At 41.8% G+C, this 13,633-nt stretch overlaps 1 protein-coding gene across 1 annotated transcript in view; it reads left to right on the plus strand.

Annotated features, from left to right (window-relative positions):
* The window catches only part of LOC128028691 (mastermind-like protein 2), an 89,680-nt gene extending 76,585 nt beyond the window's left edge, over positions 1-13,095 (plus strand). The window contains exons 4-6 of the mRNA XM_052615980.1: positions 1,493-1,660; positions 10,917-11,025; positions 11,597-13,095. Of these exons, the coding sequence (XP_052471940.1) occupies positions 1,493-1,660; positions 10,917-11,025; positions 11,597-12,423 (1,104 nt within the window). The 3' untranslated portion in view covers positions 12,424-13,095. The remainder of the gene's footprint in view (positions 1-1,492; positions 1,661-10,916; positions 11,026-11,596) is intronic.
* Positions 13,096-13,633: the final 538 nt, after the last annotated feature.

The following is a 13,633-nucleotide window of genomic DNA, read 5'->3' on the forward strand; positions in this document are numbered from 1 at the left end:
AGCACAATTATTTTTAACTGCTGTGGTGTTTTTGTGGTGCTATGTGTCCTATTTGCATTTGAACTAAACATGTTTTGTTTTTCATGGAATAAAAGAAAGTCGTACAGGTTTGGATTTTACACTTACAGTCTTTACATTTAATCCAAAGCTATTTACTTTGCATTTAAGGCATACATTTCATATGTTCATGTATTCTCTGGGAATCCAACTCATGACCTTCGCATGACTGGTAAATGTGTAATGTGTGAGCTACATGAACACAATTGCAGAATGTCATGATGGTGAGTAAACATGACAGAATCATAATTTTTGGGTGAACGATTGCTTAAAGGTTACAATTAATTTGAATGAGCTCTGTATAACACCTCCTCACAAATCAAAGAAAGCTTAGAGGACACTCAACTTTTCCAAATAAACCGCTCAGGCAGACATGGGCAATTTGATCCTTAATAGACTAAAATAGACTAATTATTATATCAAAGAGAAATTCTTAGCAATTATGTTTCCAAAGCTTATTACAAAGGAGGAAAAGAAAACGATTTTAAAAAAAGTGCTTAACTTTGCACTTTTGTAGGTGACCAGATTTTTCACAAACTTTCACAAACGTTTTAAATTGTCTGCCGAACATTCTCTTACTCAGTTCAGGCCCTGTTATAAACCACATGCAAACAGTATTACTTTGATTTAACATGAAATGTTAGTACGTGACTACCTTGACAAGGATAACTGTGTCCCTTTTTCTAAATGATGATAAATGTGCTCAGCTGTCATTCAATTTAAGTTCTTTATGGCAAAATTAGCAGCATACAACCACGTAATCAGTGCTTTAAAAGAGCAACTAACATGAAACATGACAGCCTGTATAAGAGTGCATTTCAGGAAAGTGCAAAAAAAAAATTAACTGGGTAAATAGGCTTATGAGATGATCTGTTATTGCATGCCTCTGCCCTATGGCTGAATAAATCTCTTATTTGCTGGCAGCAATTGGGTTGCGCCCCATAGGATCAGTCTCAAGAGTAAAGGAGGGCTTGAGCGCGACTATCAGTCTTTCAGTAAACCTTTGCAACTGTGTTTAAATAACAGTCTGTAGAGACAGTGTTTTGTAAATAATATTAGAACCAGCATTTGCTTACAGTGTTTACAGTGCATGTGTCACTGTAGGCATATTAAAATGAGACGATGTTTTGCGAATTTTAGACAAATTTATTCTCCCTTAGGTACCATTACGTCCCCATTATGGATATAGCCATAGATGTGTTTTCTCTAAGTGATAGAAAAGTGTGGGAAAGGCTATGGAAAATCCCTATCACCACGCACAGGAAGTCACATGTGAACAGGGAAGGTGTACCATCAGATTGACTGTAAACAAAGCTTGCCCCCTAGTGGACTAACTGTTCAATCACAGCAGGGTGTAATGCAGTGGCTAATGTGCCATTTTTTTGATGTGCAATTTAAATGTGAATTATAATTATAACATGCTTTCCATTTGCAGGGAATTTCACAAGGGCCTCGTTTACCAGCGAATGGGTGTTCTGTAGATATAACAGGCCCAGCTCAACAGCAGAGGCCTCCGGTTCTCAGTTCTCCGCAGAAGAACCCAGGCCAGGACCAGAACCTTCAAAGACCACTGGGTCAACCGCAGCTCAACGTTTCTGATCCAGTGAGTGCTGCCATTTGGAAATGTTGTTCATGCCTAATTACCTATGACTATGAGGTTTTCTGATGATAAAAATGTCTACTGAGAGGTGAATTAATTTTGCAGCCCACAGAAAGTGCATTACATTTTATAAATTTTTAAGTGTCACACCTTTTTACTCAGGGTAAGTTTATTTTTCAACAAAGTCAATTTCTGTATAGGCATACATGTCATGGCTGCAAAAAAAATAAATAATTACTGATTCTGTTCCACTTGTTATCACCCAAGTTCATTTAGCATTGTGTGACAACATGCCTCATATGTATGTCATATTGTACAGAGCAGGTTACTATTGGAATAACTGATCAGAGAATAATAACTATAAAATTAAACGGTCCTTCCGGTAAAAAAAATAAAATTGTCCTGAAAGCATTCATTTCACCGGGAGAAAATCCTGCTGCACACGCTTCTTCCAAACCCCTCTGCGTTTGGAAGAAGCGAGGAATGTAAGACGGGCAAGTCCCTATCTTCTTTCTTAGCCACCAGATCCGGCGCCCGCTCTCGGTGGTCGGAAGCCTGCGTTTGCGGTACTTTCTCCCCGATGAGAGGGCGCGACGGCGCTGCCTGTCTTTCTCTGAGGAGATTGATGTGGAAAGGCGTCGATGAGCTCGCCAGTTACACAAGCACCAGTCACACAAGCACCATTTACACAAGCATATTATGCCTAATATTAACATAAGCAGCATTAATGAAGAGTGGAGCTCGCGCAGCCAGCTCTCAGGGGGCTGACTGTGCTTTTCTCGCTGTTAAGCTCCCCGCTCTCGCCGGGCACGCTCTGAGGAGTGTGTCCATGCATGCGATCTTACAGTTGCGGTCGCGCTGTTGCTAAGGCACGGCAGCGACCGCGATAGCCGGAATCACACATGATCTAGCGAACGGGTTGGAGACGGCTTATCCTATCTCCGCCCGTGTTCACTAGATCTAGACCTCGTGCTCGAGGCTTGGAAACCAGCGCTGCAGTTTCTTCGCCCTCTGAGACAGCTCGCTGCAGTATCCATCTTTCTCTGAGGAGATTGATGTAGTTTGTGTGACTGAGTAGCATAAAATAATATATATATTTGAGTCAAAGTGGCGCTCCCAGGCCGAAGGCTTCTAGAGGAAAGGAGTTCTACGGACCGTTGTTTTCGCTGGATAGCCTTCATCATAACGTCCTGACGCCTAGGACATTTTGAGGGCCAACTCCCTCTGGGGAAGAGTGGTGTACACCGCATTACATGGTGCCCGTCTCTCCTCAGTGCCCTCAGGAGATCATTCTGCCAACCCTGCCGGTGTTCCAGGGCGCATCAATCTCCGGCGAGCGCTACTCTCAGTTACCGCCTGGAAACGTAGTGGTGCTGAGAGGCTCGCTACCTCTACAGAGGTCTCTAGAGCAGCTAGTACGGACGTCCCCTGCTGGTCCACCGCTTCAGGGCACCAAGCTAGTGGCTCTAGGCGCACCAGAGGCCAGTCTCGCGTGACTGGTTCCCTTAGGAGGTCACATGGCAGTGTGGGAGCTCCTGCCAAGTGTACTTCACGGGGTCCTGCCCCGAGCAGGCTCTGGTCTAGTCTTCCTAGCAGACGATGTGGGTCTGAGGACCGTCGTTTTTAGGAGACTTCAGCTACGAGAGTCCTGATGCTGTGGCTCAGGAACAAATGTCTCTCAATGGGTCCTGCACACTGTAGTGAGAGGCCACAGAATCCAGTTCTGGTGGGCCCCAAGCAGGCTCTGGTAATGGAACAGAAGTAGACTCTCTCTGAGGATGGAGACCATCTAGGTGGTCCTTGGATCACTGTTCCGAGGAAGGATGAGGTGTTGTGTCCTTTTCTAGATCTGTGCTTTTTGAACCTCTCAGTCAGGGGACTGAAGTTTAACACGCCTGCACAGGCCAAGTCCGAGGACTGGTGTGTCACGATCTATCAAAAGATGCACTCATCTCCATCCTTCTTCATCGGAAGTTCCTGAGGTTTGCTTTTGGGGGCAAAAGCCTACCAATAAGGATCTTCCACTGGCCTTGCACTCTCACCCAACACTTTCCCGACTCAACCACATTGATGATTGGTTGATATCAGCTGAATCTGAGCAGATGGCGGTTCGGCACCGAGGTGTCGTTCTCGCTCACATGAAAGAGCTGGGGTTAAGACTTAACGCCAAGAAAAATGTGTTTTCTCCAGTTCAGAGAACCACTTATCTGGGCATGGTGTGGGATTCGACCACAATGCAGGCACGTATGTCACCTGCTCGGATCGAGTCGATCCTCACTGCAGTCGCGAGAGTGAGAGAAGGTTGGTCACTCACTGTCAAGCAGTCACGAAGATTGTTGGCCTACAGTGGTGGCTCAAGACCAAGGGGTTCTTCCTGAGGGGAAACCCACCTCGCATGCTAAAGGTCACACAGCGCTGCCTACGTGCCTTGGATATGTGGAGGAAGCCTTGGTTCTTGTCCCAGGGCCCGGCGCTGGGAGCTCCTTGTCTCCGCGGTATGCTAGCGACGGACGCGTCCCTCACCGGCTGGGGTGCGGTCATGAGTGGCCACCCTGCCCATGGTCTGTGGAGTGGTCGCCATCTGACATGGCACATCAACTGCCTGGAGATGCTGGCCGTGCTTTGTGCACTTTGTTATTTTCTCCCAGACCTAAGAGGTCACCATGTGTTGGTGCGCACCGACAACACAGCGGTGGTCTCTTACATCAACCATCAAGGAGGTCTGCACTCACGCCGTTTATACAACTAGCGTACCAGATCCTTGTGTGGGCCCAGGACGAATTCCTCTCGCTAAGAGCAGTTCACATTCATGGTCATCTTAATATGGGAGCAGACATCCTGTTGAGTTAGGGGCCGAGGCCCGGGGAATGGCGGCTTCACACTGAGGTGATGAAGCAGAGTTGGAGATGTTGGTCAGACTAGGGTGGATCTGTTTGCGACTCGAGAGACATCGCACTGTCCCCTCTGGCTTCCTCTGACTCATCCAGCTCCACTGGGGCTGGACGCCATGGTACAGACATGGCCAAGGCTTCATCTGTACATTTTTCCCCCGATTGCTCTGTTCTCAGGAGTTCTGGAGAGATTGCGCCGGGACGAGTCCAGCTGCTGTTAGTACCCCCGTTCTGGACTGGCCGGGTATGGTTCCTGGGCCTGATTTCTCTTTTTGACAGCACTCCATGGGAGGTTCCCGTCAGGAGAGATCTCCTCTCGCAGGCGGAGGGTGCGCCCCGCATGGAGCTTAGAGGCTGTAGGTGTTGTCTCTGAGGAGGCACAACTCTTAGCTTCCGGTCTCTCAACCGAGGTTGTAAGACTGTTCTCCATCCAGAGCTCCCTCAATGAGGAAACTGTATGCCTTGAAGTGGAAGCTTTTCACTTCTTGGTGCGGAGACCGCCAGCTCGACCCAGTTAACTGCCCGGATGGTACTGTGCTGGAGTTCCTGCAGGGTTGACCCACTCCACCCTGAAGGTCTACGTGGTGGCCATGGAGGCCTACCACACCCCTCTCGGTGGCCAGTCAGTGAGCAGAAACCCTCTGGTTACATGTTTCCTCCATGGTGCGCTGAGGCTGAGGCCTCCGGCCAGAAGAAGCTTATGCTAAGCGGTGATCAGGATGCTGTCCTAAGCCTCGAGTCCTCTGTTCTCCCCTGTCCTGGGGGTCAAGACTCACTTTCTTCTAAGTTTGGCTTGGACGGGTTGTCCCCGATTTCTTTCAGGCTCCTCTCCTTCTCTTACTTTAGCTGTGCTCTTCCACACTAGGCAGAGATTGGAAAGTCTGGCGGCGTGGGCATTCTCGTTCCCCAAACGTTCTCGACGCAGCTCGAGTTCCTGAAGAGGAACGTCTAAGGATACGTATGTAACCCTGGTTCCTCGAAGGAACAAGACGCTGCGTCGCAGTGCCACACTTCCGGCATCTCTGGCTGGCGCTTGCTTCATTCTTTGAGGCTGATATCCGGCTTCGCCGCTCATGCTTTTATGCTTCCTGGTCTCTGACGTCACCCGCCTATGACGTCTCGCCCTTCCTTTGGACTGATTATACATGTTATTCAGAGACGTCACGCTGGACGCGTTCCCCAATCGTTCTCGACGCAGCGTCTCGTTCCTTCGAGGAACCAGGGTTACATACGTAACCTTAGATGATTTTAACTCTTTAATTACCAAGTTCATAAATGATGTCACTGATTGAAAAAAAAAAAACACAAAATGACTTATATAAAAAATCATTATATAAAAAGTGATTGTGGACTGGATTTTTTTTTTTTTTTACCTTTTATCACAGTCTTTGGGCAGGTCACAGGGCATGTCAAAGATTAGTAACACCATTGGCTTTGATGCATTGTTAGTTTTTGTGCAGCATTAGATTTTAATTTTTTCTTCCACATTTGTTGTCCGTGGCTGTTTTTGCCCCATTGACTTCCATTATAACAAAATGTTTTGATTGCAAAGTCATGACACCATTTAATCATGAATTCTGGATTGCTGGTGGTTTTCCCTGTTGGGAAGAGATAAAAAAAAATTATTTTTATGGTTGATCACTAGGTGGGACCATTAACCCTTATATAGGCATGTGCAAAAAAAAGCTTACTTTCTGATTTGTATATGGAGCTATATGGAGTATAACAGCATATTATGTTGTGTGTGTGTGTGTGTGTGTGTGTGTGTGTGTGTGAGAGAGAGAGAGAGAGAGAGAGAGAGAGACCTTTACACACTTAGCTTGATGTATTTGAGAAAATCAAAATGTGCACCTCAGCTCTCAGAACTACATGGTGTAAACAGAAATAAAGTAAGTATATTTAAGTTGATTCACCTGCTGCATTTTAATGGTGGTGACAAATACAGACTAAACAAAAACAAGGTACGAGGATTTAAACACTTCCATGCCATCCTGCTGGTCATTTGATTGTGAGAAGAGCAGCAAGCAACACGAGAAAGGGCTTGACTTGTACCGAAGTTTTAGAAATGATTATGCAGCTTGACCCCTCCAGCGAGCTGCAGTTTATTTGAAGTTGGTGTTGCATTTTGGTTCATAATAAATTATGTTAATAAATCTGATGTAAAGTAGATTTATTTTACAGAAAAATCAAAAAGTGTATCATTGAAGAGTTTTAAGGTTTTAAACTGGCTTTACCATCAAGAAAAGACAAGCATTTCACACATAGGTCGTCCATACTTCCCACCATCAAAAGGCAGCAGGTGCATAAATACACTTACTTTGTTTTTGTTTACTCCATGTAGTTCTGGGAGATGAGGTGCACATTTTTTTTTTTCAGGTACATAAAGTTAAGTGCACAAAAGTCTCTCTTTCTCTCCCTCTCTCTCTCTCTCTCTCTCTCACACACACACACACACACACACACACACACACACACACAAATACTTCTGGACCCTTGCAATGGTGTAACATGTCGTCCCTGAAGTCACGCCTCTGGTAGGCTGATGGAAGTGAGTTGTCTCCACGTTGGTGGAAAACCATACTTCACTGTTTATCCCAATCCACCCTGATACAGGGTCCTCTGAATCCTCCTCGCCTTCAGTGGAAGCTGGAGAGGATGATGAGGGCGCCACAACAAAATCAGGATCTGACACTCCTGAGTCTGTGGTGTCAGAGGGAGAAGACAATACATCCTGCAGCTCGCTGGAGTGGTCGAGCTGCACAATAATTTCTAAAACTTTGGTACAAATCAAGCCTTTCTCATGTTGCTTGCTGCTCTTCTCACCATCAAATGACCAGCAGGATGGCATGCAAGTGTTTAAATCCACTTGGTTTTCTTTGGTCTGTACTTTTCACAATCAAAAGGCAGCATTTGTATAAACACACTTCTTTTTTATTGTTTACTCCATGTAGTTCTGAGAGCTAAGGTGCTTATTCAGATTTTTTCAGATACATCAAGGTAATTGTGCAAAGGTCTCTCTCACACTCTCTCTCTCTCACACACACACTATAATTTGCTGTTATACTGCATATAACTCCTTGTATGTTACGTGGATGGACTTTCTGTTCCTTTTGAGTTTCCTTATTTGGTCATGTTCCTTTTCCTGTTTTTGGTTGTTTTTGATTAATCCCTACCTGTCTCCATTCCCCTGATTACTTCCCTTGTGCTTAAATACACCGTCTGTTTAGTTCCTCCTTGTCCATAGTTATCGTATCATATTGTATTGTTATGTTGGATGGGGTCTTATTCTCCCGCGACCATTAGAAGAACCCTTTATATATCTTCTTCCTCATGCACCTTCATTAACACACCAGCAGCTGTAACAATATACAAGCCAGAAACTAAGCTTTTTTTTGGCACAAGCCTATCTAAAGGGTAAATGGTCCCACCTAGTGATCAACTGTAAAAAAAAATAACAAATTGTACCTCTTCCCAAGAGGGAAAACCACCAACAATCAAGAATCTCACACACACTATAATTTGCTGTTATACTCCATATAACTCCATATACAAGCCAGAAACAAAGTTTTTTTTTGCACAGGCCTATCTAAAGGGTTAATGGTCCCACCTAGAGATCAACCATAAAAATTACAAATTTTACTTCTTCCCGACAGGGAAAACCACCAACAATCCAGAATGTATGATTATATGGTGTCATGACTTAGCAATCAAAAAATGTCATTATAATGGAAGCAGTGTTTGGAATAACGGTGTTTAAAAGAACGGCGTTAGGTAACGATGTTATTTTTTCAGTAACGGGGTAATCTAACTAATTACTTTTCCCGTCATTACAACGCCGTTAACGTTACTGAACGTTAAATGCGGTGCGTTACTATGCATTGATTTAATAAACTATGCAATCTGAACGCACCTCTAGCTCACACAGCGAGTGAGCAGGTGGGTTAATGACGAGATAAGCGATTATGATTGGCTAAGGCAGAGTCATGTGTTTCATGGTAGCCAATCAGAGCCAGTGTTTACACACATTCCGGCACACGCGGCAGTGCCAGCAGCGCCAAACACACACACCAAAAACACTTTTCTTACAAAGATAATACTTGAAGTGCAGGATAAAACTCTTGCTGTCTGTTGAAGTGCAATAAATCAATAAATATCGAAAGTTATGTACAAACACTTGTGAAAAATGCAAAAAAAATAAATAAAATAAAAATACAAATTCTCTGACATATAGCAACTTTTTTTTAGTACAGTAACGCAAATAGTTACTTTCCCTGGTAACGAGTTACTTTTATTATAGAGTAATTCAGTTTTTCACAAAAACTAACAATGCATCAAAGCCAATGGTGTTACTAATCTTTGACATGCTCAAGACTGTGATAAAAGGTAAAAAATATCCTGTCCACAATCACTTTTTATATTGAAAATAATTCATTTTGTGTTTTTTTTTTCCCAAATCAGTGACATAATTTATGAACTTGGTAATTAAGTAGTTAAAATCTTTATTTATTTGTAAAAATTTTGTAGTTTTGATCAGGACTGAGGTTGATTAATAGCTTTATGCAAAAAAAATTTGGAAAAAAAATATTTTTCTCATACATTTATACAGCAGTTTAATTTAGTCGATGTTTTCATCCACGGACATAACGAAAGGGTAGTGAATTTGCCCACAGTGTACTGTTGAGTTTTTGAAAATTTCAAAATTATGTGTCTAAATAATATTTGTCACCTAAAACCATTCCATTTGCTCAAACACAGAGAAAGTTGTGGCAAAAATAAGACTCAACTTTACCCCCTAGTGAACGAAAACGTCCCCAAAAATGTATAAGGGTTAACACTCGATATATAGTTTTTTCCTCAAGGCGTGTTTAACACATTTCATACACAGTCCTTCTACTCCCATACAATGTACATATTTTACTTGCAGTCCTCCATACACATAGGAAACATATGATCATAATAGTAGAATAAATTGATTACACACAACACTCTCCTGGAGGCCTCCCTACATACAAGAAACACATGATCATAATAGTGTATTACAAACATGGCTATACTCACATGGATTAAACTTGTTTAATTCATTTTTGATTAATAAAAATCTTCTACAATGCTGGCTGTCACGCCGTGGCCTGCCTGAACTACGTTTGAGCTCCATTTGTCACTCAAACTAGATTTATGAAAACTGAAGAGTATCGTGAAAATAATTTGACCCTTAAAATCTACCTGTATACTAATATTCTTTACTGTAATATTCTTGAAATAAGTCTCTTAGAGGTAGCATTTGTTTAATCAAAAATTGGTTATTTTTTCAAATTCATTTAAAACAGGAATATTGTGAAATATTATTACAAGTTAAAATGTATGTCTACTATTTTGATATACATTATTCCTATGATGGTAAAGCTAAATTTTCAGAAGCCATTACATGATCCTGCTGAAATAATTCAATTTTGCCGATTTGGAAATCAAGTACCGTATTATTCGGGCTATAAGTCACACCTAAGTATGTCACATCAGTCCAAAAATACGTCATGACGAGGAAAAAACATATATAAGTCGCACTGGACTCTAAGTTGAATTTATTTAGAACCAAGAACCAAGAGAAAACATTACCGTCTACAGCCGCGAGAGGGCGCTCTATGTTTTCAGTGTAGACTACAGGAGCACTGAGCAGCATAGGGCACCCTCTCGCGGCTTTAGACGTTAATGTTTTCTCTTGGTTCATTTCTCTCGGTTCATGTCAAATTAATTTTGAAAAATAAGTCGGACCTGACTATAAGGACCAGCCAAACTATGAAAAAAAGTGTGACTTATAGTCCGGAAAATACGGTAATATTTATTTTTCTGTTGTCATTATTATTATCAATGTTGAAAACAGTGTTTGTTGCTCAATATTTTTTTGGAAATCATGATATATTTTACAGCTTTTATTTGAAATATAAATCTTTACCTATACCTTTTTTACCTTTGATTGACCACTAGACCTGTGCAATTAATGAAATGTGATTGTTGTGTATCTCGTCATTAAAGCCGGTTATGTTAATAGTAGCATTTACTACACAGAGCCGTACTGTTCTGACAAGCAATATCGTGTTCATTATCGCAGATTGAATCGCCTGCGATAAGGAACATGATATTGCATAGCTTGTCAGTGATCTACCACTCTGTGTATTAAATGCCACTCCATCTGAAAGCAGGTGATGGAGATTTACTACTTATCACTGAACTGACTTTACTGACGAGATGTGCATGACAATTGAATATGATTATTTGCACAGCCCTAATGATCACTGATTATTTGGTCAGTTGTAATCTATGGGACTTTTATTCTTAAACTACTAAATGTACTTTTGCTGTAAATGTTTCAGGAGAAACTGAGCACACAGGATCAGTTCAGTCTTCATCTAACACGACCTCCACCAGACTACAAACACCCATGCAATGGAGTTGGTGCTCAACAGCCAAGCTTATACTCAGGTGTGGATTGTATTTTCAGTGTCAAATAATATGAGAATGAAATATCTAGTTCAGTCATGAAACTCTAGATAGAGCAGACTAATAGGACCTTCACATGTAATCTGTTAGCAATCACATCATTTACTACACATACTGATTGGCCCCTGCTGATTCTGCAGCAAATGAGATTGCTTGCTCAACATTAAAATAGGCTGTTCTAGTGTTCACCATAAGCTCTTACTGCAGCATGCTATCATAATTCCTGTAAAACCCTCCACCTCTTAGAGCAACTACATGCTTGCTTAGCAACCCTAGCATGCATAGGAGATTTAGTCTGCTAAGACCAAATATATTACTGTTGCCATATCCATTAGCATGCTAAAACTATTCAAAGAGTTGTCATGATTGAACTACATTTAATTAAGTAAATTAAATGAATTATACTCACACTGATGATGTGGTACGATTAATTTAACTCAGGTTAGGAATAAGCAACTACACCAAACATTGACTCAGATATTAGTCATTTGCAATATGTCATTGCTAAGTAAATCAATATTTTATGTCACATAATTGTATGCATATGTAACAGGCAATGGGTCAAACCAAAGTGGCATCCAACACTTGTCATGCCAACTACCCAATGGACAAAGTTCCAAGATGGTGCCTACCTCAGGAGAGAGAAGGTTTCCACTTGGACAAGCCCCTAATTCAGGACCCACAGGCTCTCAAGCTTCCACAAACCAGCTCCGACAGCAACCCAACAGCCTGATCCAAATGGGGCTTCAGCAAAACAAGCCTCAGTTCCATGGGACAAACAACCAGAGTGCCACTTTTCAATCAGGCACTCAGCATGTGAGGACGAGCATCCGTCAGGATTCCCTGCTCGGGCAAAGATTGGGTGAAATGAGCACCAATACCAGCAAGATGGACACTGCTTTAAACTGGACAAACAGCGGAAAACAGAGTGGAGCTCTGTCAGGACTAGATGTCAAAAGGCTGTCCAATACAGTGATGCCCCAAAGTGACATTCATTTTCCTCCAAGGTCTATTTGCCCACCTAACCAGGTGGCGCCTCATTCTAACCTAATATCCATAAACCCTGCAATCAGAAGCTCTGCTCCTAGAGCCAGTCAGCCTAGGATACCCCCTCTACCTGGGGTGACTTGCCTGACTCAGTCATCCCCAGAACAGCAAGGTTGCACGACAACATTTGGAGAGCTGAGCCAAAGCCCAGCAACTTATCAGAACAACCGGGCAGGTCAGTTGACCTTTGACTTCTTACCAGAGGACGATAACACGGTACCAGGGATAAATGCTGACTCTGAATTCATCGACTCCCTGCTTAAATCAGGTTCAGGCAATGATGACTGGATGAAAGACATCAACCTGGAGGAAATTCTAGGTGGACATTCATAAAACTTCAAGTTCAAAAATGTAGTTTGAACTGACTGTATTAGGAGCCTGATGTGAATGGCCTTTTCAAATATTTTATTACTCTTCTATGTGTGTGGAAAACAAATGTATTATATGTTCTACTATATTCTTGGGTTGTTTCTTCATATAGTCTAATAACATGTTGTAAAGTTGTTCATGGTTTCAGTGTTTTAAATCAACCACAGAGTACATACCAGAAAAAATCCATACCAGTTATCATTAAAATGAAGTGAGAGCTTTTGTTACTGATGCATTAATGCAGATATTCATGTAAAAGCGCCTGTGATTTGACTGCAATGATAGAGACACTGAGCATGACATTGGCACATAAAAATCTATTTATTACACTGTAAAACCTGACAAGTTAACTTAACTCAAACCGTTTGAGTAAACAGATTGCCTTGATTTAAACCGTGTAAGTTTTAAAACTTTGCATTCAAGTAATTAAGTGATTAACTAAGTGCTGATTGAGAATTAGTGATGAACAGCTGCTGCTAACAAACAGAATCACTGAAGAAAAGAGAAACACAAGAACTACTACAACTGACTTCAGACACAGACTTAGATGAAATCAACTGAAATAAAATACATGAAATCTCTCAAGATCTGATGAAACAACCCACAAACAGCATCACCAGCTCCACTTATTAATAACCAGACTGACTTTATTTCTGTCAGACGTCTACAGAAGATCTTATTGAGATCTGAACTAAGGTTTAGATGTTGATTTATTGTTTCATTTGAAGTTACCATGTTAGAGATCAGTGTTTGCTTTAGTTGGGCTCTTGACCCTTGACTTCTGTCTTAGTCTTTTCTCTGGCTGTTATAACCATGTGTTTCTAAAGCACATTTGTTGTAACTCAAAAGCCCAGAAGAAATGCCATCAGGTGTTAACCTGTACCTAGGGGTAGGTTGTTATACTGTATATTGGTATAACAACCAATTATACATATATTATTATGCAACTGCTAGGAGTCTAATCTCTGATGAAATATGGGTTGTGTAATTAAATTGACTATAGTAAAAGTGATTCTTAGAGCCAGTGGTTCTGTAATAATCAGTTAATACAAAGACTTTCCAAACAGTGTGGTCTTCTATGGTGTCAGTAAGTCACACACAGACATCAATAATCAGAATATGACCCTCAACAATGGTGACCATAAAAAAAAAAAAAAAATGCTGCAGAGCATGC

This window comes from Carassius gibelio, chromosome A15 (assembly GCF_023724105.1).
Source record: "Carassius gibelio isolate Cgi1373 ecotype wild population from Czech Republic chromosome A15, carGib1.2-hapl.c, whole genome shotgun sequence".
NCBI classification, from domain to species: Eukaryota; Metazoa; Chordata; class Actinopteri; order Cypriniformes; family Cyprinidae; genus Carassius; species Carassius gibelio.